Source organism: Phycomyces blakesleeanus (assembly GCF_001638985.1).
Source record: "Phycomyces blakesleeanus NRRL 1555(-) unplaced genomic scaffold PHYBLscaffold_12, whole genome shotgun sequence".
NCBI classification, from domain to species: Eukaryota; Fungi; Mucoromycota; class Mucoromycetes; order Mucorales; family Phycomycetaceae; genus Phycomyces; species Phycomyces blakesleeanus.
In genome coordinates, this window is record NW_017265145.1 from 472782 (window position 1) to 497899 (window position 25118).

General features: G+C 37.1%; 8 protein-coding genes across 8 annotated transcripts; 5 read left to right on the top strand and 3 right to left on the bottom strand.

The window, feature by feature from the left end:
• Positions 1–1565: 1565 nt before the first annotated feature.
• On the top strand, positions 1566–2977 carry PHYBLDRAFT_113143 (hypothetical protein; the record flags this gene model as incomplete). The annotated part of the gene is made up of 6 exons (XM_018428331.1): positions 1566–1697; positions 1884–2023; positions 2122–2341; positions 2431–2562; positions 2710–2831; positions 2902–2977. Coding segments are annotated over 6 exons (822 nt in total), but the record flags the coding sequence as incomplete, so codon positions are not given.
• Positions 2978–4423: 1446 nt separating this feature from the next.
• PHYBLDRAFT_158993 (hypothetical protein) lies at positions 4424–5224 on the top strand. The gene is made up of 3 exons (XM_018433895.1): positions 4424–4711; positions 4809–4839; positions 4985–5224. The coding sequence occupies exons 1-3, from the start codon at positions 4572–4574 to the stop codon at positions 5105–5107; spliced, it is 294 nt and encodes a 97-aa protein (XP_018290841.1). The 5' UTR covers positions 4424–4571; the 3' UTR covers positions 5108–5224.
• A 755-nt stretch (positions 5225–5979) lies between these two features.
• On the top strand, positions 5980–8314 carry PHYBLDRAFT_65277 (hypothetical protein; the record flags this gene model as incomplete). The annotated part of the gene is made up of 3 exons (XM_018441428.1): positions 5980–5996; positions 6060–6690; positions 6764–8314. 3 exons carry the CDS (start codon positions 5980–5982, stop codon positions 8312–8314), a joined length of 2199 nt encoding a protein of 732 aa, XP_018290842.1.
• A 289-nt stretch (positions 8315–8603) lies between these two features.
• PHYBLDRAFT_20709 (hypothetical protein) lies at positions 8604–10013 on the top strand (the record flags this gene model as incomplete). Its single annotated transcript, XM_018439742.1, has 5 exons — positions 8604–8759; positions 8903–8986; positions 9129–9291; positions 9403–9823; positions 9884–10013. The coding sequence occupies 5 exons, from the start codon at positions 8604–8606 to the stop codon at positions 10011–10013; spliced, it is 954 nt and encodes a 317-aa protein (XP_018290843.1).
• A 669-nt stretch (positions 10014–10682) lies between these two features.
• On the top strand, positions 10683–11166 carry PHYBLDRAFT_65275 (hypothetical protein; the record flags this gene model as incomplete). Its single annotated transcript, XM_018441427.1, has 2 exons — positions 10683–10716; positions 10868–11166. 2 exons carry the CDS (start codon positions 10683–10685, stop codon positions 11164–11166), a joined length of 333 nt encoding a protein of 110 aa, XP_018290844.1.
• Positions 11167–16999: 5833 nt separating this feature from the next.
• PHYBLDRAFT_169064 (hypothetical protein) lies at positions 17000–20223 on the bottom strand (the record flags this gene model as incomplete). The annotated part of the gene is made up of 15 exons (XM_018435999.1): positions 17000–17483; positions 17592–17725; positions 17793–17953; positions 18074–18117; positions 18200–18324; positions 18379–18494; positions 18559–18645; positions 18744–18774; positions 18929–18950; positions 19048–19432; positions 19501–19573; positions 19693–19706; positions 19806–19936; positions 20024–20144; positions 20214–20223. 15 exons carry the CDS (start codon positions 20221–20223, stop codon positions 17000–17002), a joined length of 1938 nt encoding a protein of 645 aa, XP_018290845.1.
• A 2309-nt stretch (positions 20224–22532) lies between these two features.
• PHYBLDRAFT_158994 (hypothetical protein) lies at positions 22533–23270 on the bottom strand. The gene has a single exon (XM_018433896.1). The coding sequence runs from the start codon at positions 23225–23227 to the stop codon at positions 22745–22747; it is 483 nt and encodes a 160-aa protein (XP_018290846.1). The 5' UTR covers positions 23228–23270; the 3' UTR covers positions 22533–22744.
• An 814-nt stretch (positions 23271–24084) lies between these two features.
• On the bottom strand, positions 24085–24368 carry PHYBLDRAFT_95078 (C2H2-type zinc finger transcription factor; the record flags this gene model as incomplete). Its single annotated transcript, XM_018443878.1, has 2 exons — positions 24085–24150; positions 24204–24368. Coding segments are annotated over 2 exons (231 nt in total), but the record flags the coding sequence as incomplete, so codon positions are not given.
• Positions 24369–25118: the final 750 nt, after the last annotated feature.

The window sequence follows — 25118 nt, forward strand, 5'->3', positions numbered from 1 at the left end:
AGAACCAGCTACACTGAACAAATGAGGCGTAAGACAAAGGAAAGAAAAAGGAAAAAGAAGAAGAAGAAGAAGAAAAGGAAAAGAAGGGGAAGTACTGCTGAATGTAATTGGATTTGGAGAGTAAAGTGTCTTACAAGTGACGGGTGGGTGAATTGGTGAGTGGGTGTTGCAAAAAGAGCACTTATTGAAATACCGAATAAGGTGTACAAAAACCCTCTTCTTTTCCCTCTTCTTTTTTTTTATTGTTATTTTTATATATAAATATACATCTTTCTCTTGGCGTACCAACACACATGTCAGATTTATGTATACTTCTTTAAAATATATACTTAAGTTGCCCTTTTATATTCTTACAATATATATATATAATATGGATAAGTTGTACAAACCAATGGTCAATTCTGGACTTCTTCCATTTCTCTTTGGATTTCAATAAAAAAAATGTCGGTGGAATATGTAAATCTTGAAGGGGGGTTTGGTTCGAATGTTGTTATAGCGATTGACATGAGAAAATAAAACACACTTATACTATATTATGCTACTTTACTCTATTATATGCTATATTGTATTATATTTCTCAAGTGGTAAAGAAATGAAATTTACTTGGCTTTCTGTGTTAAGACACTGTTCTTTGTCCAGTTGAACACCCTTATATCTTATTTTTCATTTTCTTCCTCGTTAAAGAACAACACAAAGAGCTTTATTCCAATCAATTAAAGTTATCACCATTAAGTGGCTTACTGAAGCACAACACAACACAACACACCATACCACACCACATTACATTACATTGCACTACAATACAGTGCAATATATTACAAACTTTGCTCGATATCCTCTCAGTATCATCCCCTATGTATCTTTGAGTTCCTTTTACACGATAGACACAGAACAAACGAGACAGTCCACAATGACCTGTGTAACCCATTGTTTTCTTCTACGTCATTTATCTCATTTTTGCTTGTCGCCTCCACCCCCCCTCCCCCTCCCCCCTTCTGTCGCTCTCTCGTTCTCGTTCTCGTTCTCTCGTTCTCTCTTTCACACACAACACTCTCCCTCCCTCCCTTCTCCTCTTCTCTCCCTCTGTGTCTTCATGATGACGATAGACAACCCTGACGACGTTGTCTCTTTGAACACCACACCTTCGTTTACCGTGACTAGTGCAGAAGGGCCAAACGATCCCCTCGTCAACCGGACTGCATTTCCTCCTCGTCCAATTCTTGTCAGCGGTCATCCGAGCTCATCCAGTTCCTTTCCATCACAGGGACATTCCTCAAGACGGTCGATCAGTGGATCAGATATACTAAACGGCCTTAAAATCATGACGAACATTCAACACGAGAACTCCATGCCCACTTCTCCAGTTCCATCCCAGCTTGTAGCCGAAACTCACATCTTTAATAACATTGATGATTTTGAGATGAAGGAAGCCATTGGTAAAGTGGATTGAAAGCATTGTGAATCTGTCATGTTCTATCCAATTTTTTTTTTCTTTTTTTTTATATTTTATTTTATATACGCCGAGCTGACTATGAATATATGTGTATGTATGTATGTATATATATATGTATGTATGTATAGGCTATGGATCTTCGGCTATTGTTTATAGTGCAATTTACAGACCGTTTAATAAGCGAGTGGCCATCAAGATTATTGATCTAGATATGTTTGAGCGAAACCAAATTGACGAACTACGTGTGAGTAACAAAAACCTAGTGATTTTTTCTCTTACTTTTTTTTTAAAGAATATATTTCTTTAAAATACATTCAATTTTAATCAAATCAATCAAGCAATTGATTAATCAATTAATCCATTTTTTTTCAAAAAAAAATTATATATATATATTTTCTTAAACAACCATAATAATCTTTTTTTTTCTTAGCGAGAAACATCTCTTATGGCTCTATCAAAACATCCCAATGTATTGCGTGTCCATGGATCCTTTGTAAATGGATCAAAACTGTACATCGTTACGCCGTATTTGACAGGAGGAAAGTTTAATGCGGATGGGACTATAAATATGTATATATATATATGTATTGGTCCCCCTTTTTTTGTTTAGCCAGGCAGCCTGAACTTTGACTTGCTGTAGGGTCCTGTCTTGATATCATGAAGACAAGCTATCCAGAGGGATTAGATGAAATAAGCATTGCCACCATACTCAAGCAGGCATTAGAAGGGATTGCTTATATGCACAAAAATGGACACATCCACCGAGACGTCAAGGCTGGTAATCTGTTGATGGATGAGGACGGTACGGTATTGCTGGCAGACTTTGGCGTTTCGAGTTCATTGATGGAGACCGGGGAAAGGGGTATGCGAAAGACATTTGTAGGCACAGTAAGTTCACAATAATAATTTGTTGTTGTTTTTTTTCTTTTGAGAGAGAAAGAGAGAAAAGTTATTTAATTCTCTGTTTGGTTTATTAGCCTTGTTGGATGGCACCTGAAGTCATGGAGCAGGCTAGCTATGACTACAAGGCAGACATCTGGAGTTTCGGTATAACTTCTATAGAACTCGCTACGGGGCATGCGCCATTTGCAAAACACCCCCCTTTAAAGGTAAATAAGCATAAGGTTATAAGACTATATATATAGTACAACAAAGATAATAGCTGTAATAGTAATGGCAGTAATACCAATCAAGAGACAAGAAACAAAAAGAAGAAGGGGAAGAAAAGGACAAAAAGCATAATTGACCATTTGTAGGTATTGATGATGACCCTTTCAAATGACCCACCAACATTGTGTCGTGAGACAACAAAAAACAAGTTCTCAAAGACTTTTAAAGAAATGATTGATATCTGCCTCAACAAAGATCCCACAAAGCGGTAAACTTCTTTCTTTCCCCTTTTTTTTGGACTAATCTTTCGAGTCGATAATTTATTTGCTTTGTTATAGTCCATCGGCTGAGAAACTTTTGCAGCATGCCTTTTTCAGGCAAGCCAAGAAGAAGGACTATCTTGTCAAGTCTCTGCTGGCTGGCCTGCCGTCGCTTGACCAGCGTCCTCGTAAAAAGATTCCTCAAAGACATGTGACGATTACCAAAACGGACGAATGGGATTTTAACGAAGACGATACAGAAGGCGACGAATCAGCACAGTCAAATGAACAGCAGCAGCAACTACAGCAACAGCAGCAACTACAACAACTACAAATGCAGCAACAACAACAGCATCAATATCAGTATCAATATCAGCAACAACAGCAGCAGCAGCAACAACAGCAACAGCAACAGCCAACTGAAGCTATTTTACCACAAAAACCACCTGTCAAACGACACATATCCTTTGGTGATGTAGTTGTCCGGAATCCACCTCAGCCATCGCACGCCGGCACGACGATGACGATGACGATGCAGTCTGCAGAGATATCTGCACCTACGCGTAAATCACGCTTTGTTATTGAAGAGACCTCGAGAGAATATACCGACACCGTGGGCCAGTCATCGACCCGATCTGCCAGTCCTTCGGCTTATCTATCAGAGTTTGATTCCCGTGATGAATCTTCGGTAAGAACTTCTTTTTTTTTTGAAAAGATATATATTATAAGTGCAAAATATAAATAATACAGGTTAAAACAAGGTTGGGTGGAAATCTAAAAGCTCATATTTTTGTTGGTTTGATTGATAAAGGATGGTGAGGTAAAAAAGGGAAGATTTAGTGTGAATCATCAACTCTCACGCCAGCCCAGTTCAAATGAGCCACTGAATGTTCATTTTGCCGAAGAACCTCTAGAGAGATCCCTCTACAAGACTACAAGTCAAGACAATATGGGTAGCGTTTATTACTACTATTGGCATTGGCATTCTTATTTTGTCATGAAATATAACAAGGAATTCCTTATTAAACATAATTCTTCTCTGTTTTCTATTCTATTTTCTACCTTTTTTTAAAAAAAAAATTCTTCGATAGTAGTAGACCGTAAGTCCCGGTTTGAAATTGTAGCTTCCCCTCCTTCAGCAAGTACTGTACCCACTCCTACTGTGGCTCCAATACCACTTCATGTTATCCCACATCATACTGTCCCCCTTTCGCGTGAAAACTCTATGGCATCTGCCGGATTTCCACTCACACGTGAAATATCCACCAACTCCAGATCTATTACACGTTTTGCAACCGACAAGGAGCGTGAAAAGGAGGCTGTTGAGAGCCAGCCAATTCAGGGTGAGCCACGTAAGATTGGTCGGTTTGAATTGACCGGCGGAATAGTGGAAATGAATCAACGGACAGAAAGAATAGAAGGTGAGCAACACTTGATAAATAATCAATATCACCATAAGCAAATGAAGCTTAAGATTGATATAAAAATAAAAATAACAATAATATATGCATACGTTGTGTGCACAGATCTAGACAAAAGATTTCTTTTTTGTATTAATTAAATTTATTGCTGTTATTTTTTATTGTTAAAAAGGACCCCTTCACCCATATGAATCCCCCTTGACAACGACGTCTAATCCGTCATTGTCATCATCGCCAACATCGTCTTTGTCGCGTGGGCAGTCCATTCGACTTGGTAGTGTGGATCCACCCGCCGTGCCTGCAATTTACTCGCAGCTGGAAGAACTCATGCGGGTGAATGAAACTCAAAGACAGCTATTACAAGAAGTGTGTGGAACATTAAATATCGGCGGTGCAAAACACAAGGCAACTGAACAGAGAAAGGTCTCTGGTCCAAAACAAGCTCCATCAGACGTTCCAGAAATAAGGTAAATTACACAGACACACACAAAAGTGTACATAAAAGAGATAGATGCTTGATATAGGCTGGAGGGGGGAAACATGGGCTGATGTGTTTTCTGATAGACCTCTGGGAGAAGATGTACCATCTACTCTGGTAAGTGATTTCTTATTTTTACTTTTGTATATATATATTTCTATTTATTTATTTATTTTAATTAATCAATCAATCAATAATAATTTCGAACATTTTTTTGTATTACTATTTTTTTATTTTTTATTTTTTTGGGAATTTTAAACAGGATACTTTGGAACATCTGTTACAAATGTCTATCCGTGAAAACACATCACTTCAAAGGGAGAACGACGCTCTTCGTCTGGAGTTGGAGCAATTGAAACAAGCAGAGGCCAATGGAAGACTGTAAAAAAAACACACACACACAAAACAGAGAAATAAGAATAATAATTGTTCCTTCTTTTTGCACAAAAATCATCTTGTTTTATTGTTCTCAAGTCCAGATGCTTATACCCTCAAACGGTTTAAAGAAAAAATACAAAAACAAATAAAAACAAATAAACAAAACAAAACAAAACAAAATCAATCAATCAGATACACCCGCGCATATATAGCTAGAAAAAATAATGATTTTTACATGTATAAAATATATATATTCATTCATTTCTATCGTACAGTTTTCACATACATTTTTAATTTAATTTTTCGTTTATTTTATTCATTGTTTTCACAGTAGTCAGTCAGTCAGTCATGGATTTTTTTATTTTATTTTTTAGAATTTAACTTGTCACCATGACAACATAAAAAGTTTACAAGGAAAATCAGAAATTTTATTTATTGATTTTTTATAAAAACTTTCAGTAGATTTGTTAATAGTTAAACATAGAATACATCTTTTAAGGATGTGTTTTATTTTCATTTATATTATTAAATAAAAGATACCAAATCATTGATAAGATTAGAATGATTTAATCAAAACCAAGAGGTGACAAAAAATTATGATTAGTCTCCTTAGTGTCCCGCAGCCACGGAAATCTTTAGTAAAAGGCGAAAGATTTATCCGATCTGATTACAAGACAGAGACAATGAAGAAAAAAAATAGAGGGCAAGAAATGGTCTTCTTTTATACTTTTTGGATGGCTCCAAAAATAAAATAAAAAAAACAGTCAAAGGCGTGTCCCGGAAGCAAGTCACTTAATTTTTTTTAAAAGAAAAAATTGGTGGAGATTCAATGTGAGACTGTGGTTTCAGTTGAATGCAATTGGACTAGATAAGACCGAGATGGGTAGTACAGATGCGTGAGTTTATATATCCTTATTCAATTTAAATATATATTTTTACATATAAAAAAATATCTTAAGCCATATGCAACCACACACTAGCCCTAATGTGCCTCAAGTTCTTGTGAAACCAGATCTGTCAACTGATAATAAGAGCAATCCTTCAAAAGCGCACAAGAACGTCCCAGAAGCAGATGCAGTAGAACCCTCTTCACGTCTTGGCGCATTTTTTGACAGCTGGCCTACACTTAGTCGTGTTATCTCACAATCGAACCCACACTCACACTCGCCCACACCATCACCACCACCGTCTCCTATTCGCACTCCGGTCAATGAAGAATATAGAAACTTAGAAAGCGATCCAATCTCACTTTCTGGAAAACAGCTCGACTCTAACGGCAATAAACTGAACAGCATTGGTGTGGGTAGAAAAGTCAATAATTTACTCGAGCATGACGATGTTAAAGAAGCCGTAGCCACTCTCAACAATGCAGTGGCTTACATGAGTATGTCCGACACAGTGTCCAACGAAAACCCCGAACAAGTGGCCAAGATTTATTCAGAAATGCTTCACACACTATGTGAGCCAAAGATTTTGAATATTGTCAACGAAATCTCTGGGGTCGATCTTAAGAAATTCCCACAAGATATTACAAGATGCATTATGTGGAGGCTGTTTATTAAAGTAGTTCAGGCAGGATATACTCTTGAGGTAATTATTAATATCAACAACAACAATGGTTATTTTTTGACCTAAATTGATAAACTACAATATATTTATATAGAAAGCATCTTATCTTGAAGTAATCTACCAAATTATGCATTATGGCCTTTACAAACTTGCCATAAAAGCTCTGTATTCTATGCCACGCAGACTTTGGGACACTGATACCTACAAATTGGCGATCACACTCCATTTGATGCAAACCCCTCGCCAGATTGAACAAGCCGAGTGGCTATTGACAGATTACGGAAAGGCTTATCTAGATCTGGCCGATCCAAAATCTCCAGCATCAGACTCGCCGCTTATTCGAATTGACACACCTTTGATGAAAAAGGTGACGGATCAAGATAAGTTTAATATGTGGATCTTTTATCAGGCTAGATTAGGAGAGTCTGACTGGATCAAAGAACGATCTGTCTGGCAGTCCAGCCGGGAAAACATGGTACCTCGACCTAAAAGTCTTGCCGAGTGGGTGACCAAACGTCTCGAGAGTGACACCTCCAAAAGAACAAAAGAAGAATGCGAAAATATCGACGAAAACAATACAGCCATCTTCGTGTCCATGGGAAACCAGCAATACGAGTATGGATGGCAAATCTATCAATCCATGGGAGAACTTTTGAATAAATTCACCCCAAGGGTAATTATGCATCTCTGCTGGCGGGCGCACAAAGATACTCCACTATCCAAAAAGGCAAGAAGATCTGCATGGGAAACGCGTGCATGGGAATTATACTCTCGTTTCATGTGCTCGGTCTACTTGACTGCACACCAGCCTGAGATGCCTGGTTTCCTTGGAGATCTTCTCAGTATATCAGCCACCAGTCCAGAGAGAGAAGAAGATTCGCGGTTTGCTAAGACTATGCAGGTTTATTACCTCCTCGAACACAATAACCTTAAACACCTTCTCTGCAACGAGCAGGTACTGACCCCTATTCTCTGTACAATTCTGCATGAATGTCATGGTCCACCTTCTACAATTATGAAGATGTGTCGCAAGGCGTTCAATATCTGGTACACCAAGCAGAAACTCGATACTCAAAATCACATTGAGGTACCCGAGAGCTTCTCAATCGACTGGGCACTCCTTGTTCTATGTCTAAAATCAGGAGATATCCATGACTTCTTGGATGTTCTGGAACATATTTGTCGCGTTCATCGGACCTTACCATCCTCACTTTTGGCACCTATTCAGCGTTTTCATGATATGTATCTTAATTGTGATGCACAGCCAGGAGAGCAGCCAATTATCTGCTGCTATTTTGATCATTATCTGTTTCGAAAAATACAGTACACAGACGATCCAACTCAAACAATATCAATGGATGAACTAGGCTTTATTGAAGAAAATGATAGCGGAGATAATTCACGTGACACAGACACATCGGAGGGTACAGAACCAATGGCCTATCTCTATCATGCACTTCACCGACGTACGAACATTAAAGATTTTCAGGCAGCAAGTCTAGCGATGGCAGTATCTATGGGAATTGCCCAAGACGAAATACTAACAAAAAAGAAAATGTATTGCTCAGCTAAAAAGGTGTATGCTCTTATCCAGCATTGTCTTAAAGTGTCCCGAGCTAGATTGAGAAACAAAACAGAATGCTAAGAATAAAAAAAAAGCAGGCACACGTGATTCCATCCTTTTTATCCATTTCCTTTTCCTATTTCTCATCGTGTTTCTCATGGGTAACATACATTCCAAGAAGCATAAAGATCGTCCTAGTGTCTTACGTACAGAACCTTCCGATAATGAGCAGTCGAATACTACTGCAACCTCCATTGGATCCATTCTCGTCAACAATTCTCTAGACAATGTTCCGGATTCTCAGGAAGACATTATCAATGATCTCAATCAAACTACAGTCGATTCCCAAAATCAGCTCACTGTCACTTCGATGCGTTCGATTGCAAAAGCGCTCGACATTGACGAGTGTATAAGTCGCTTGTTAGAAGTTGGTAGAGATGGAAAGGTCCACAAGTCCATTTGTTTTAGAAATTCGGAGATTACTGCTATCTGTCAAGCCGCACAAGAGGTGTTTCTCAGCCAACCTGTAAGTTGAAGAACCTTTCTGCTGTTGTTGTTGACTTTCAATATGATATAGATCATATACATATATATATACATACATATATGTATGTGTATTAAAGTAAACACCATACATTCTCTTATTTATTTATCTTGTATTTCTTCAAGTCTTTGATCGAATTGAATCCTCCTGTCAAGATTATGGGCGATGTTCATGGTCAATATCATGATTTGATCCGGCTATTCGATATGGTAATAGAGCTCAAATCGCGCAAATCACCAAAAAGAAAACCTTGGCGTGCGCTATTTACATCAACTTTATTTATTTATTTATTTACTTATTTATTTATTTACTTATTTATTTATTGACTTTGTGCTATTTGGGTTCTTATAGGGTGGGTATCCTCCAGAGTCCAACTACCTATTGCTGGGGGACTATGTTGATCGAGGAAAACAGAGTTTGGAGACCATTTTGCTGCTTTTCTGCTATAAGATAAAATATCCCGAAAATTTCTTTTTACTTAGAGGAAATCATGAATGTGCTAATGTAACTCGAGGTAAGAATTATTCTATAGATATAAAGATATTATAGGTGCGTACAGATTATATAAAATATGTACATATGTGAACGGTTGTAAAATTTACATTTTAATGTTATGTCTTTAAAGTCTATGGATTTTATGATGAATGCAAGCGCCGAACGAACACCAAGATATGGAAGACATTTGTGGATGCCTTCAACACACTTCCTATTGCAGGTCTGGTTGCAGGAAAGATATTCTGTGTACATGGCGGTCTGTCCCCCTCGTTGAATTCAATGGACGATGTTCGAAATCTTGCCAGACCAACCGATGTGCCAGAATACGGGCTTTTAAATGATCTTGTCTGGTCAGATCCATCAGACACTGCATTGGACTGGGAAGATAATGAGCGTGGAGTGTCATACTGTTTTGGCAAAAAGATCGTCAATGAGTTTCTTACCAAGTTCGATCTTGATCTCGTTTGCCGTGCACACATGGTAGTCGAGGACGGATACGAGTTTTTTAATGAAAGAACGTTGGTTACTGTATTTAGTGCACCAAACTACTGGTAATTGTGACACCTGAATATCAAAAAGAAGAATAGAATAATTACTAATCCTGTGTCTAGTGGCGAGTTTGACAACTTTGGTGCAATAATGAGTATAAATGAAGAATTGATCTGCAGCTTTGAACTCCTGGCACCAATGGACCACCCACCTGTTAAGCCCATGAAAATTAAGGGACGCCGACCAAGGTAAACTTTCTATAGGTTTCTCTTCTTGGTCAACCTCTTTTTTTTTAAATTTTTTACTAACCAGTGTAAACAAAAAAAACAAAATAGTCCTCCTGCCCTTGAACCATTTCCTAGTTCTGTGCCTGAGGAGCCTTAATTCATACTTCTTTATTGCGCCATGGCCCTCAGATATATGTGAGACTAAAAGTATTTCTAGCGTGGATTGAAATTAAAGTAGTGATTTTTGGGAAGACAAAAAAAAGTATATCTTAATGCTTAGCCAAACTCACAAGAAATACTTTGGAAATAAAATTTTCCCCTTTCAGACTTAATTTCTGGTATCAAATTTATCCAATAGAAAGCCTTTATAATAAAAATACTTCTATTTATGTCACTTCCTAATTCGGTCAAAGAACCGATAAAGAGGACCATATATGCTTGTTTTAAGTGACGAAAAAAAAATAGTACAATTTAAAAAACCAAATGAAATTTATGTTTCGATTCATAATACTTGCTAACCCGATAACATTAATTTCAAGGTATCCAAAAGTTAACGTTCTTATTATTGTTCGAGTGTATATACTGATATAACCTTTTATAAAGCAAAAATAAAATCAGCATGGACAATCAAAGCAGCAGCTCTTCTTCTATAACTAATGAATGAATTCAGCAAATACTTAATAAAAATAATATTATGCACTGCAGTATCCAAATGGGTACACCACAAAGTACGAGCAGCAAGTCTATAAACACAATCAAGGCATATTCCTCTAAGCAAGAAGAATAGAAAGTAAGTATAGACCATCTGCTAAAGAAAATGTAAAGCTATTTGTTTAAATTCTCAGGGCTAATCAGTTAAAACCTAGGATTGGTGTAAAGAACAAAACTTTAAAGATGGGCATACGGTATCCGACAAAAAACGTAGCCTTTTTTTAACAGAATATGTGCCCAAGCGCGGCAACAGATATCGCAAGAATGACGATGGCACGTCAGTTGCCTTAGGAAGGGAGTCGATTCTTGCATATGTGAAAGCTATATCCGACATTTCTAATACACAAAACGCGCTTGGGTTGAACACAAACGGTGTAGTTAGAGGTCCATTAGCGCGGAATTTTCTGGATACTTTGGGTAAAGATAAAAAGAAAGTCAAACGCAGAAAAATGTACTTTGAAGAGTGATTCTCCAAAAGAGAATTGAAAATAGTGAGCAACTTCTTTTTTACAAGCAAAAATAAATTCCGTGGCTCTAGAGATAGACTATGTTTTCTTCTATGCCAAGCGGTGCTATTAAGTAGCCAACCTACTCTTGGGATAGAGTTTGCCGATATTTTCTCTCTGGAAGTGAAAGACCAAGGATTTACATAGTGTATTGCTTTGGTGGCCAATATATCCTGTGGGAAAACGGATCAAAACGAAAAAAATGAGTACGGGTGGTCGGTGAGACATCGAGATGTTGAGGTCTCTTCAGTTGGAGCACTGATCATGGATCTGTTTTTCCGTTTTCACTTTGAGAATGAACCATTTCCGAACTTTGAAAAGAGAGAGACCTGGTACAAGACAGTGCTGTTCAAAAGCAAGAATCCTTTCAAGGCTATTCTCTATAAAGTACAGCGGGACAAGTATATCGAAGCATTCAAAAACGTAGGAATCTACGAGTCAAAAGTTGTTTATGCCAACAAAAAGAATACCCTGAATATAGTTGACCAGGAGAGAATTTCTGTAGACCAACAGAGAAATGTTGGGCGATGGGCTACAGACCGAAATATCGGTTGCTATGTGTCAATTTTCCCAGTAGAAGTAATGGAGAAACTGGCTGGGTTCAATGGTCAACAAGACTCTGGTTATTTTTTACCCAGAACAGCTGTAAAACCTTTGGTCGCCCTTCAACAGTTAGTATTTAAAGACGTAGATTACTAGATGAAGAGGTTCAACAATGATGCAGAAATCCAAGAGGATATTGTCAGACCAAACCTTATCGACTTACTTGCGCATTTGCGTATAGTGTTCCTCCAGGTAAGTAGTTAATGTGTGTATATAATAGTAAAAGCATATTTCTCTTTTATTTCTCTTTGTAGGAGTCTGTTGTTCTGAAGAAGATGTTTCCAAAATATTATCTTTGGGCCTGTGATATTTTTAGCACGGATCTATACAAAGACTTTGAAATGGAGGTACTTGAATATATTGAACAAGAAGAAGCGGCATTTATTTCCAATCACAGAATGCAATCGCCAATATCTGAACAAGCTTCAACTTTGCAAGCTGGATCTGATGCCACGACCTTACCAATATCATCAACAGAAGCAGATAATAGATCTGATATCCTTAGATTTCAAAACAAAATTGCCGATTTTTTTTTGTTACGACCAGCACTTTTTTTTTGCCTCCAACTCAGTCGCATCGACAGCCTTCTCAACTACCTCTGCTCGAGCCAATACAGTACCAGCTAACACACAGAAACAGCAGCCAAAATAATCCGAGCAACAATACTACCAGATGAGTAGAGCAATTTTCACTGTGACAGATGTCTGGAAAGAGTACGCTGTTGGTTTTGATGGGAATCCATCAATCAGATCAATGGAACAAATGTACAGGACTGCTTGAAAGAAAGACAGAAAAGAAATATGTAGAGCGATCGAAAAAAAGGCTGAATCAGAAAGAGCATCGTGTGAGGAGGCTGCAAAAAGACTAGAGGAACTGAGAGTACAGCTGAATGTGACCTTGGATAAATTCAGATTGTACATAAAATAAATAATAAATATAGTCTTTCGGTTATAAAGACCATTCATATAAAAGCTTTCATTTTATCATATATATTTTTTTAGATTATTGAAGCCTAGATATTTCTATGGTCAATTTACTGTGCTGCTCTGAACTCATTTTGATTTCCTATATATGTATAAACGAAGAATACTTAATATATTTATTTGATAAATGAGGCACATTATGGGAAAATTTGGCTTACAATACATAAACATTTCCATACAGAAAGTTAAAGTATTTAAGGAGAAGGAAAGAGAGAAAGGAGGGGAGAGGGGGGTTTCAGCAAGTCTGGAGATTTCTGAAGATTAAAATGACATTTTATATTATTTGTTTTGGTTGTTTTTAATAATCTTTTGTTTTCTTTTGATCCTTTTAAATATCTTAATACTTAGCTTATACGATCTACAAAGGTACCGACTAGTGGTGCCCTTTATATTATTGCCAGAATCTCAAAGGTGAATAAAGGTAAATAGATAAATATAAGGGTTTTTAAATATATGCATACATGCATGCACACAAATAAGTTAAAATTACTATGGTGGAAAAACCAAGTTTGTGGTTGTCTTGGTCCAGTTACCTTTTTTTTTTTAAAATATATATATATATATTAAAATCTATATTATTTCGGCTATTATTTAATGACAATACATTTGATTATACCTTTTAGTGTATTTTTATATTTAAAGCAATCATAGTAAAATGAGAAATAGGTATATTTAAAAAAATAAGCAAATAAATAAGAATAAGAATAAATGAACATAACACATACACTCAAAAGAGAGAGAGAAAATTACAATTTTCTTGTGATTTTCACAACTTAATCATAAATCTTTCAAAGTCAAAATGTCAAAAATCAAATGAATGGAAAACATCTTTACTAATACGATGGTTATTACTTTCATCTTCATCTTCTTCGTCTTCTTCGTCTTCTTCGTCTTCTTCTTTACTAGAAAAAGGTTTTCTATTACTTACTGTTGTCTAGCGAGATTTAACGAGGAATTGGACCTCTTCTTATTTGTGCTGGTTAAAGAAGAACTGGCCTCTTTATTCACTATGTAAGTATAAAGATATATATATATATATTATATATAAGCATAAAAAGGAAGCCACTAGTTTTTGTCGTACATTTTTTATATGTATATATTTCTACATTTCCATATATATATTATCAAAAAGAAAAAAGAAAAAAGAATAAAATAATAACAATAACAATAATTGTTACTACAACCCTTTCTTCACCCCCTTTAAATTCTGATTTTATCTTGTATATTGCAATGCCTCGTTTAAGAGAATCACAACGTTCTTCTAGACCCACATACCCCATGGAGGCTGAGGAAGGTGATCGCTTATTTCGTTCACTCGATAGTTCATCCCGCTTCTGGCAAAATCTCAATCAACCAAGAGATGGTCTTGGAACCCGCCCTTCAGTCAATCGTATACGTACTTCAAAAGTAACAGATTACCCTTGGCCACAAAATCCATCCAATGACGGCATCAACCCATCCTCATTGTTTGACAGTTCAATAAACGGCAATTCAGTACCTGGAATGGGTCTCAAGTACGACTGGAGATTGCACTCACTCTTATTGTGTCGGCATATTCTGACTCGGGGATTGATGGATGGCATCGGAAGTGACATTCAGGTCCATGTCCCAGCTTGGGATAAGGTTTACTCTCTTCATCGGCTCATTCTTGACCAAAACCCCTACTTTAGTGTCTTACTCCAGGGAGGTTTCTGTGAAGCCTCCTCAGACAATGTCACTCTTTGCTTTGAAAATAATCCATTCATTACATCCGAATCTTTCTATTTCGTTTTAACTCAACTTTACGGAAAATTGTACGAGCCGAATATCACCCAGGAAAACGTCCGTCAGATTCTAGCCACCTGTTCTTTCTTTCAGCTCGATCAAATGTGTGAATCTGCAGTAGAATTTATTCTCAAAACTCTAAACACCCAAAATGTTGTCGAATATCTCATATTCGCAGACAAGAATGCTGTTCAAGGCAGCGAAAGAATTTGTGACGCCATATTTACTTTCCTGTGCCGAGAAGCATACTCCATGAGCCGTGAATGCATTGCTGAACTACCTGTCAACTGGCTTAAGCGTATTGTTGAAAGCGATGCATTCTGGGTACCAAGGTAAATATACACATTCGCTAACATACACTAATATACACTGATATATCTACTATTCTTGGCTTCTGCTTTATCTTTGGATGATTGCCAAATCTTTAAATATACATATTGGGGATGTAGTGAATATGATCGATACAAATTTGCTTATCAAGTACTTGAGGTGCGTCACAAGCTATTCATGGGGACTGATAGCACTCAGAGTACAAAACACGAAGGAACAGATGACGAAGAAGAAGAAGATGACGACGACGACGAAGAAGACGAAGAAGAAGAAGTAAAGCAGAAGCAGAAACAGAAGCAGAAGCAGAAAGAAACACAGAAAAAAGAGAATGAAGTAGGCTCTACTGAGAGTATTGAAGAAGGTGTACACACATGTTCCGGGTTCGATCTTTTGTCGGCTGATATCGAGGAAGGATTTGAACCAGTAAAGGATGCATATGAAGAGTACGAAGATAAGCTTTACCAGGAAGACATGGCTATGTATGCACAGATCATCCAAACCTCGATACACTACATGCACATGACGTTTGAACAACTAGAGAGTATTCGAAACGATATTCATCCTTTTACATCCGAGCCACTCGTTCCTCCAGAAATTCTCCAGGATGCGCTGTGGCAGCAGATCCAACTGAGAGCCAAAATTGAAGGAGCTACCGAATGGGACACTGAGCTTGGGATGATAACGCCAGAACCAAGCGATAAGCCAAACAAACCGTCATATATTATCCCAACAGATGACACCACTACCTACACCGGTGAATCTGCACTCTCCTTGGCTATGTCAAGCACCCCAAAGACTAAGCGAACTACAACATCAGAGCGTTCCGAGAAAATCGAACCTACAAAAAATCAGTACTCGTTATACCCACCCTTTCGATTCAGTGTTGAATTCTCGGACGTTGGACCACTGAAGCACGATGTTCGGGTATACTCCAAAACAGTATTTTATGCAGGGTGAGAAAACACTAGTACGGCGTGCATTTCGTCTTTCATTAATGCTGCTTTCGTTAGATCCAATTGGAATATGTACATCCAAAAGACCAAATCACTGAAAAGGGGTATTCTTCAACTAGGCGTTTATCTCCACCGCCAGTCGGTACCATTTGGAACGTGCAATCATTACAACGAAAGTACTGCAGGGCCTTCTGATTCCTCAACGACCACTCAAACACACACAACTCAATGTACTAGACGATGTACACCTGATTTGTCGTCCTTTTCACGCTTTGCAGATAAGCGCAGGATAGTGAGATCATGGTTCAAGATATTCTGCCCAGGACGAGGACCAAAGCACGCTCTTACTCTTTTCCAAAGTAGTCCAGATGACTTTACTGTTCTCCAAAGTTGGGTAAGCTATCAAAAAAAATATACATAAACATACAGACTCATGAGCATTATTACTATTACTATTACTATTACTATTACTATTACTATTACTATTACTATTACTATTACTATTACTATTACTATTACTATTACTACCACTACCACTAATATTCTTGCTTTTATTATTGTTATATTGTTTTGTAGGGCTGGAAAAGCACAAACCTTTGTGCAGATGAAGCAGCTTTAACTAACCCACCAGACCCAAATACAACATCAGCCCCGGCTCCAGCCCCGGCTCCAGCCCCGACTCCAGCTCCAGCTCCAGAAGCCCCTACTACTGGAGATCACGCAAATTCAATTGTACCTAATACCCCACCCCCTCTCCTGTCTACCCTTCGTTCACCTGGATTAATGTCCTATGCCGGCAATGGGCATGAATTCAGGACATTTGCAGGAGGAATTGCAAAACCTTTTGCAGGCACACAAAGTACAGCAGCTGCAAATACCTCTGGAGGGACCATTCGCTTCTCAGTAGTTATGGGCCATGTTTAATATTAATTGAGCAGACTCGGTGTTTCTTATATATTAACTCGTAGTATCTGCCTTGTTTAGTCTTTGATGTGTTATTCAAAAGTTAACACACTAATTAATATACAAGAAACAACACAAACACACACGCACGCACATGCGCATATTATGTTTATCTTTATAAATAAATAAATAAATAAATAAGATATATCATATATATATATATAAATGTATATATGTATGTACGTAAGATTATTTTATTCAAAGCTTAGACTTTCCAGCTTCAAGCTTGTTGAGATCCTCTTTGGTAAAAGGCACATATGTGTCTTTTTGGAGCCAGTAGATTGAACCTTCTTCGGGAATCTTGGCAAGATCTATTCCTTGATTTCTATACTCCACTTTTTGTTGCTTAAATGTTCCTGTCATTTCCATAGATGGCACAAAGCGGATAAAAACTGGTATGGCATAACGTGGAAGCTTCTTGCTCAAATGTTGATAAAATGCTTTGAAATCTATGCCCTCTTGACCGATAACTATGGCAGCCATGCCAGCACGGCCATCGTGATTGGGTACTAGGGCGCCATATATGTTGGCTTCCGTAATACCAGGAAAGGTACTCACAGCCTGAGCCACTTCAGTAGTGGCAACGTTCTCAGACTTCCAGCGAAAGGTGTCTCCTACGCGATCGCCAAAGAAGAAGAACCCATCCGCATCAACATGTAAAAGATCACCACTGCGAAAATATCTAAAAAAGCAAAAAAAAACGAAGCTTATATTAGTATATATGTATAGATATGTCATTGCTGTTGTTTTGATTCTGGTAGAGAGTTTGAATATTCTACAGTCAACTTACGCATCGCCTTTTACAAACACATCAGTAAGAACCTTCTTGGTTGTGGCCTCGTTGTTCTTATAGTATCCACTAAACTGTACTGGACTAGCTTCGTCAATCATTACCAAAAGTTCGCCTTGTTCGCCATACGGGCACTTTTTTTTTAGAAAAAAAAAGTTAGCTATTATAACACAGACATGCTTGGTATTCAAGAAAGCTTACTTGAATACAGAATCCATCTTTGCCTCGTAAAGGATCTTCTGTAATAGGGTCAATCTTGATTATCTTGAGCTCCCGACGGAATGAGCGCATAAGTCGACCACGAAAACCGACTGCACCAGCACCAAAATCATTTGAGTTGACATTGAACATACTCGTGGGAGCTAGTGAAACCATTGATGATAATAATGATGATAATAATGATGATGATAATGATAATTTGTGGGGATTAAAAGGTTATAAAATAGCCACATTACTAATCGTTTCACAAGATGTGCATTTACCTTCTGTAGCAGCGTAGAATTCACAAATCTTTGGTATGTTGAATCTAGAGTATCACATGTAGATGGTTAGTATAGCCTATCACTGGTATATATATATATATATATGTGTGTGTGTACTTTAGTTACCTATCCCTAAACTTATTCCAAATGTCAGGACGCATTCCATTACCATACACGAGTTGAACGTGATGCTTTCTTTCGAGGGGGTGAGGTGGTTGACTTAATAGATATCTACAGAACTCTCCGATATACTACAGCTTTTGTGGTTGGTTTTTTTTGTTTCATTCAATTTCAAATCTGCTTACTGAAAAGACGTCGACTTTGTAATCCACGCAATCGTTCCAGAAACGACTTGCCGAGAACTTTCTACCCAAGACAATCGACCCACCGGCAAATAGAGTGACCGAGGAGGCAACGATTACTATAAGAGCAAGAATTAATGAGAAGAAATGTACTCTAAGAATAATAGTAATAATAATATTTACAGCCTGAACTGTGATAAAGCGGCAGGACACAGTAAACTCTCTGATTTTCTTTGATACCGGCAGTCTTGGAATACATTGACATGCCATCTAAGATAATATGCATTGTGTCAGCAGACAGAAAACGCACGCACACGCAAAGGGGTGTGTTGGTCGGTTGGTATATTATTTAGCGTCTAATGCCTTACAACAGATTCTAGCATGTTGACTGATTGCCGCCTAGAATAATAATGATAATAATAATAATAGTAAAGAATAAATAAACAAATTAGTAGAAAAAACCCCCTTGGTTAGTTTCCATTGATAGGCTAATAACACCCAGTCTATTCCCCACAGTTTTGTTGTTATTCTCATGATTACCACAATATATTACCTTTGGTAGGCCTGTTGTTCCACTAAAATTGGGTTTTTTTTATTAAAATAAAAATGCAGCTTATTAGAAATATTGTGCAACATGGGTATTTCACAAGAGACTCCATTTTTTTTACTTACCTGGTGTAAATTAAATAAGCAGGATCTTGAAGATTGATTCCCTTTAGATAGCTTTCACTAGTGTCTCTTTCACTAAACGATTCGAGGACCATTGGGGTAACAGCCGAAGCAATATGTAGGTCCGGGATCTCTCCGGTTTCAGTTGATTCACCATAGGCATATAATCGGATATTCTGCTCACTCAATTTCGCACTGATCGATTCTACCTGGGTTTCGTACACAGGATCAAATATGAGCATACTTGCCTTTGCAACCGTTACACAGTGGGCAAGTGAGTCTCCGGAAAGGTTGGTATTGATTAGAGCTGGAATGGCACCGATTTTGCTGATTGCTAGCAAGACAATATAGAAAGTTGGGTGGTTTTGATGCATCATACAAACGACATCTGGGGAAGCGAAATATAATATAACATAAAAAAATAAAATAAAAGGGGAGGTAGGATAATTAATTAACCAACCAGTTCAATGTCTCCGATCTTCATTGTCCTACCATCTTTATGTATGTTTAACGACAGGAGCCAGTGTGCCTACACATCCAATAAACACAAAGATGTATTAAATGTCTAGATCTTGTTATTTGATCTTTCTTTTAAAAAAAATCCTGGTTTCTTCTTATTAATCTTCTTTGGTATTGGCTGTAGCTTACCATCCTATTAGATGCTATTGATAAAGAGTCAGACAATGTTTCAGAAAGCGGTCTATAATCCGACACAAATGGCGGTTTTTTGTTTTGTTTTGTTTTGTTTTTTAGTAACGTACCTTTTTCTAATTGACGCAAGGTGTATTCCTTGCCTTCAAAGTACAAAAACACGCGGTTAGGATGAGCTTTTGCTTGATCCTTAAATCGATAATAATAGTGCAATCTGTCTCGGTACGTCCACAGAGCGTGACTGCAATGCAATGCAATACATTAAAATAGAGAACGATAAAGAACATTAATACAACAAAGAAATAAACATAATACAAGCTGGACATACTGAATATTAGACAACCCCCCGGCCCTAATTTGGACCAAATCCTTTCCTAGCAATAATCGTGCATCGAGATACATGCTTCCAAAAACACTACCCATTCCGGCAGCCACAGGAATAAGCGCAGCTAAAACAAATATCGAGTATCAAATGTTGAATGTCGAGTATTGAGTATTGAGTAGTAGAATTGACTTACCAGAGCTCATATTTGAACAAGAAATAGATAAACAGTAATAGATAGGTAAAGAACAATAAAAGAAGAAAGAAAGAAAGAGAGAGAGAAAGACTTTTGTTGAAAAATATACAAAATAAAGTAGAGGCAAAGAGAGAGAGAGAGAGAGAGAGAGAAAGGTGTGGTTTGGAAGCTCAGGGCTGTTGAGAATTCTCACCTTTTTATGCAAGGTTTGAATTTTATCTTGGAAAAGAGCAATATTCTAAATTAGGGTATAAATGGCTGACACACCAAAGTTGACACAAGTTGGAAATAACCTCTGGTTTTATTATTGCTATTATTATTATTATTATTATTTTTATATATACGAGCTTCTTAATTTTTATTCACAAGTTAAGGAAAAGTACAATTTTGAGTGATTAACTTTGTATTACTTTTTTATTTATTATTTTATTTTGACTTACACAATTGAAAAGAATACATTTTTGGCTGACTACTCACAAATGTTCCAAAAATATTACTAGGTATTTACCACCAAGTAAGTATATAATATAAATAAATAAATAAATATATAGATACATAGATACAAATTCAAACATGGTAAAGACCCTCACTCGGGTATGTCCAGTCTTTCTTATACTCTCTATGACTTGGTTCAATACTTACTATGGGCTTGTCTATGGTTGTCACATTTACACTATGTTTACAGTGCTCTATTTCCAAAGTAACCACCAGTCCACTGGAACGAGTAAACATAGTGTGCAATATATGCAAGTCTCTTTATGTGAAAAATAGTATTTCCTTTGAGCAAATATGATTTATATATGCACTCATTAACCTCAAGGCAAAATTAATTAAAATAAAATAAAACACCATTTACAGTCAAGTGCTCAAGAGACAAAATTTAATTATATTACAGAAACAATGACGTATCTTTTTTTTAAAAGATGTATAGGCTAACACACAGTCAATAAAGTCAACACTTCTTGGGGAGCAGTAGACTTTGGCAGTTGTAGATCGTATTTAAAATAATATGAATTTTATTTTTGAAAAAAAAACCCTTTATTTATTTCTATTTGATTGTGTACACTGTAGATACAGTTAGCATAAGAGTTTAATGATCATAATCATAATGTCATTTTTTCATTTCTTTGTTAACACAAAAAATTGGTCATTACTTAAAAGAAATAAGATTTGTATCATTTCTTAAAATAATTCGATAAAGCATACAGCCCTGTATAATCAGGTCTCGAGAAGCTATAGCAGAATTGCACAGGAGTCCATTGTCTATATTGCAAAAAAAAATGCAATTAGAACTAGCCACATAGTTTATAAATTGAACCCTTGAGTGTATATTGGCATAATAATCAATTTTATTATCCCTTCATTTAAGTTATATTATTTATCCAACACATTAATGATTTCCAAAAAGAAGACGATAAGGCAAGTATGTGTCTGGTCTACACCAGCCCTAACCATAGGAACTTGCTAAACCTTAAGCTCCCTCTCCTCCTACTCTTGTCAATCCCAATAATAGAGAGTATTTCATGTCTTTATGTAATAGATTGACCAATCTTTTTTTTTCTAAAAAAAAGTAGATTCCTGAATCTTAACTTGACTTACTAGTAAAAGGTCTATGAATGGCCTTTTTCTGTATTTCAGAAAACTACATCTGCATACAACCAATCAACCACAGACAGTTTGTGGCAAATGGTAAAGTATCTTTGGTCTCATTGAATATTCTGTAGCTACACACACATATATACATACATACATATGAAGTAGGGAATCATAAAGTTTAATATGATAATTAAAGTGCACTATATTCTTACTAATTATTTGTAAAATATATATATATATTAATAGGTCTATAATTAAAGAAAACACAATAGATAAAATCGAATGATACAAATATGTAATGATAATAGTAGTAGCAGGGGACAACGGATCCAGACTTGACACCATAACAATGGGTACGATTTGTATGGCTAGACAATTGTCAAACCAAGTATGTATCCAGAAATACATATTTATACATATTACTGGATAGGTTTGTAACCATTGGCCCCTAAAATCCGTGGATTTTATCCATATAATCAATCGAACAAAAGAATCATATTTCTCATACCAATAAACACCCACAAAAAATACAATAAGTAGCTATCCAAATTAATCACACAAAGTAGATAATAAAGACGTAACAGTCATTTTGGTTAAAACATCACCCATTTGCTCACCTTGGGCATAAATCATCAATACAAAGCCTTAGTTATCTATCTGTCTATCTACCTATCTATCTATCTATCAAATCATATATATAAAAAATAGCCCTACTTTTTTTTTGAAATATATATATATATATATTCATTTATTCATTTATTGTTTCAATTGATTCATTTCATTATTTTTTTTTAAAAAAAAAAAAGAAGAAAAAAGCTTTGTTATATAGAGTGAACTCTTCTTTATAGATATAGATATATGTATATAAAGGAGTTGGTTTATATATATATATATATGCGCGCGTGTGTGTGTAAATATGACTATTGAAATATCCGTTAGACCTGAACTGTAGCGGCTGGATAGCTTGTATGGTTGGTTTTTTTGTAGCTTTCATTGATCATACGGCTGACTTTCTGAAGTAATTGCTTATGACGCTCAGCTACATCTTGTGGACCTGTCTTTGGATAAAGTGGTCTTTCCGTAGGCTCTTCAACCTTTTTGATAGAAAGGCGTGACATATCGCTAGCCAACAAGTCCGCAACATCCTCACTAAGTCTTGGCTTGGGAAGCTTCTCCACAGTTTCTTCTACCTTTTCTACCTCATCCTTCTTCTCTTCAACTTTGGTCTTGGGTACCTTAGCCTTTGTATCTTTTGGAGTGGTTGGAGTGGACTTTTCATTTGAATTTGTGTATCGGAGAGAAGTCATTAATTCGGGTTGGAAGGTACATGGGGCCATCTCGGCCATGACCGTAAAGGCAGAACAGTGACCTATCATATTGTTTATGGGCATGGAATCCATCATCATTCCGTTGGTCATGTCTAATGATGGACTGGTTGCATATGAATGAGGGTTGATTGGATCCATAGAAGGAGGATTGGATTGTGTGTTGAAGGTACAAGACATGTTCATCATCGGAGGAGTTGGGTCAGGGTAAGAACGGACATACATGTCTTGATCTGAAGGAGAGAAGAAATTGGTATCTACGGGTTGGTAAGTGGGATAGCTACTGGGGTAGGAGGTCTCGAGTGATGGGGCAGGATAGGGGGTGAAAGGGATATCATAGGGTTGGTTGGTGTCAATATGGATACTGTCAGATAGTTGGGAGAGCCAGGCATTTAAATCTGCCAGCTGTTGATCGGTGTTGATGTTAAAGTTGGAGGGATTTACGGATCCATTGTCAAGTAACCTCTGAAGATAATCCAAACGATCTGCGACATCTTTTTCATACAAAATAATAAATACATAAACAAATAAATACATAAATTCAAAGCTTAAATCGTTTCTCTTCTTATCGTACCTGTGTTATATTCTGGTTTGGAGTTTGTGTCGGTGGGGAAAATGAGATTGAAGACGTCTTCAGGAGAGTTATAGCATGGAGGTTGGGCGTAATGGGTCAAATGTTGCTGGGAAGGTACGATAGGAACATTGTCATGGAATGTGTCAGACATGTCGGTTGATGGGGAGGTGGAAGGCATGGCCCAACTATCTGAAGAAAGGTCGTGGGCTGGTTGAGTGGGCGAGTAAAAGCCGTTCGATTTACTTTCAGAATAGGTACTTTGCGGAGGAGAGATAGGTACTCGCTGGGGCTCGTATGCAGGCATATCTATCTGTCTTGGTGGTGTCATGGGGTGAAGGTGAGAGGATTGCGGATAGGTGTGTATGACGCTGATGTGTTCTTCGTTATGGATCTTTTCATGCTTCTTTAGATCCTGCGGACGTTTGAATGATTTGCTACAATACTATGGTATGAATCGAGTAAGTAACGATAATGATTGATATGAATTATATTTACATTGCAAAAGTGTGGTTTGAGAGGAACATGTACACGAAGATGGCTAGTAATGTGATCTCGTTTGACTACCGAAACATCGCACTTGAACCAATGACATGTCAGACAGAGATTTCCAGTAGATTTTCGGCCAACATGATCGTTTGTCAAATGGTTATAGAGCTGTTCTGGATCGCTAAAGGTTTTGTCGCACTCGGACCAGCGACAGACGATGATTTCTTTATCAGAGTCCATGGGAGTGTTCATTGTGTTGTGAAAGTGAAATGCCAAGAGAAGAATAAGAAGAGAAGGAAGGGGATTGAAATTATTATTGAACGGGAAATAAGGGGGAAAATCGCTCGGTCTTGGCAAAGAAGGATTTATTTTGGGATATGAAGCGCCACAATGGATTGGATGATAGAATATGCCTGTGAGAAACATGGCGTTGGATGACCTTTTAAGAAGCGGCCATCAGCAGATGATAGCCAGCTCATAAAAACACCTTTATTAGTCAATTGAAACTAGAGCCACATTCTACTTTTAAGCAGATTAGACCTCACAACTCATAATCAATTTAAACAGTCTTCACATCAGGCCAAGAAAGTCACCAGCTTAAACAGAAAAGGTTTTCTCTCTTTCTCTCTCTTTCTTTCTCTCTCTCTCTCTCTTTATTTGTGCGTGTGTAACAGTGCATCCTATAGTCTGAGCATTCAAAACGTATCTAAATATATCTCATCCTTTTTTGGTCAATTTGACGATGCCATGCACGCAGCACATCCTAGTCATTGATGATTGGCTATCTCGATGGCTAAGCAGCGTCACTTTTGTGACTGGCTAAAACACACATTCAATTGCCGATTGATTGAACTAACAGGAACAAAATCGAGATTGAAGCCTGTTATCATCAGCCAATCACAAGCACACCCTAAACCAAGTCAG